The 2,116-nt window shown below is 37.4% G+C and overlaps 1 protein-coding gene across 8 annotated transcripts in view; it reads right to left on the reverse strand.

Moving 5' to 3' along the window:
- DLG2 (discs, large homolog 2 (Drosophila)) overlaps positions 1 to 2,116 on the reverse strand; it is a 1,159,995-nt gene that overhangs the window by 377,679 nt on the left and 780,200 nt on the right. For 6 of the 8 annotated variants that reach the window (XM_012725352.1, XM_012725350.1, XM_012725354.1 and 3 more), the window contains one exon: positions 945 to 1,013. The exons of the other annotated variants lie outside the window; for them this stretch is intronic. In XM_012725352.1, coding sequence (XP_012580806.1) covers positions 945 to 1,013 — 69 coding nt within the window. The remainder of the gene's footprint in view (positions 1 to 944; positions 1,014 to 2,116) is intronic. 8 annotated transcript variants of the gene reach the window in all.

Here is a 2,116-nt window from a genome sequence, read left to right on the forward strand (position 1 = left end):
TCTCAGTGCTGTGCTTTAACCCGCTGCGCCACTAGGAGGGCCCGGGGTCCAAGTTTTAATTATGTTGTAAGGAGAGATATAGGTCTGAATGAAACATAAGACCTGAGATGAAACTGACAATAGAGCTTTGAATTGACATGTCATTAAAATAGCCTATTTTTCATTGGGAAATAGGGTTCAATAAAGAATAGATGATAACAGATACTGGGGAAATAAAATGATTTTTTTTATAGATGAATGAATTAAATGTTCTCCATTGAACCAGTTGCAATTATGAGGCAAGTAAAGGGAATATGAGCTCTTCCCCCATGCCCTCCAGCTTTTACCTGCTTTGACAATTTAGCAATACAACTGCTAAATCAGTGGCATGGAAGTCCCCAGGCAACCCCTTCCTTCTCCCATCTTTCCCCACTGTGACATCTCATACTTGCTCATGCAAGTTTTTGTATGTTTGTGATGTTCTTTTTTTCAACACAGAAACTTTCTTTCTGTATATATCAGGCAACTCTCCACAGATACTTCCATTCTCACTTGAGTTAAAACCAAAGAGACCATTTATTTATAATGTCTTCAGACATTCAGTTCTATGAAACCATCTTCCCCTGCTCCATGTCCTTGAAACCAATTCTCTTTCCTGGATTCACAGTTCCTTCTATTGTACATACTTCCTATGTGATTAATTCCTTCTATTGTACATATGTCCTACATACTGCACTTAAGTATGTATTTGTGCTTCTGTCCCTCCCTCTAGACAAGCCAAGAAAGGAAGAGAGAGATCGTATCTGACTCATGGACACCACAGTGTGTGGCACATAAGTTTTCATAGGTATTAATAGGGATGAATGAAAGAGAGCGGGGTGGGATAATTAAAAGGGGAAATTTCAGTACTTGAACTGATGAGTCTGCACAGTTTAAGAGAAGGCTCTGCATTATTCTTCTCTTACCCTTCCAGGGAGATGGCTCTTTGGAGAGTCACCGAAGGCTGGCGGGTTGCAGTACTGTGTTGGGAATGACTGCAAGAAAGAAAAACCAAACACAGACCATTTATTTACAAAGTCTTTACATTCTAATAAGGGTTATTGTCAAGAAAAGAACCAGTCTTGATAGAATTACAATATGCCTTAATTTTTCTTCAGCAATAAGTAGGATCACACTAACATACATCACTCCACTGATAAGGGGCTAATATATATGTATCTTTAAAATTTTGTTTATTTATGCATAGAAGAACTGGGGTATAGGCCAGATGAGCAGGAGTGGGGCTGAGAGGATTCACCAGAGACAGAGTGAGGATTAGAACAGGTGGATTTATGAAATACACTGCTGAGGGGAGGAGTGGGTGAGACAGGAGAGGTCTGCTGTGCCATGTGGGTCAGCTCCCTGGCCTGGGATGGAACTCAGGCTGCAGGGGTGACAGCTTGATAGAGATGAGACTTAACCACAGAGGGCCATTAGTTTGATTCTGACATGTATTATTCACAATTAAGTTTTAAGTGACAAGCATATACAAGAAGCAGCAAACATTTAGAAAAAGTATTTTCTCCCTTAGAATAAGACAGCACAAAGTCTAAGAACATAAATATCATTATGATACAGTGCATTTGTTTTAAATGCAAACTTTTTTCCCCTAATTTTAGTAGAGACAATTTGGAATATTGGGCTAATATCTAATTAGTATAAATTTGTTTCTTATTTCAAATTTGCAACACTGCCTTATCAAATTAATCAATAACAATTCACCAAAGAAATAAGAAATGGGACTTCCAGTTGCACATCAACCTTAGAATTTAATGCCATCCCAAATTTTGTTATGTTTGCCTAGTGAGAAAAGACTTATTTTATAGGTAAATGGTTGTAAAAATGACATCTAACATTTATTGAGTACTTAGATGCCTCAGTCACAATTTTTATTTCTTACAATTCCATGATGTATGAACTGTTGTATTTAACAGATGATCAAATTAAAGTACAACAAGGATGGAAAACTTGCTCAAACTCCTGGTGTAAATAATTGTACTTGAAATGGCATCTAGATTATCTGATTTTAGGGCCCTTATCCTGAACAGCATGGCAAACCAATGCTACCTTGTTAAAAAACAAAAACACAACAATTTAA

The sequence above is a fragment of the Condylura cristata genome, unplaced genomic scaffold (assembly GCF_000260355.1).
Source record: "Condylura cristata isolate star-nosed mole 26May11 unplaced genomic scaffold, ConCri1.0 scaffold00015, whole genome shotgun sequence".
In the NCBI taxonomy this organism is placed as follows: Eukaryota; Metazoa; Chordata; class Mammalia; order Eulipotyphla; family Talpidae; genus Condylura; species Condylura cristata.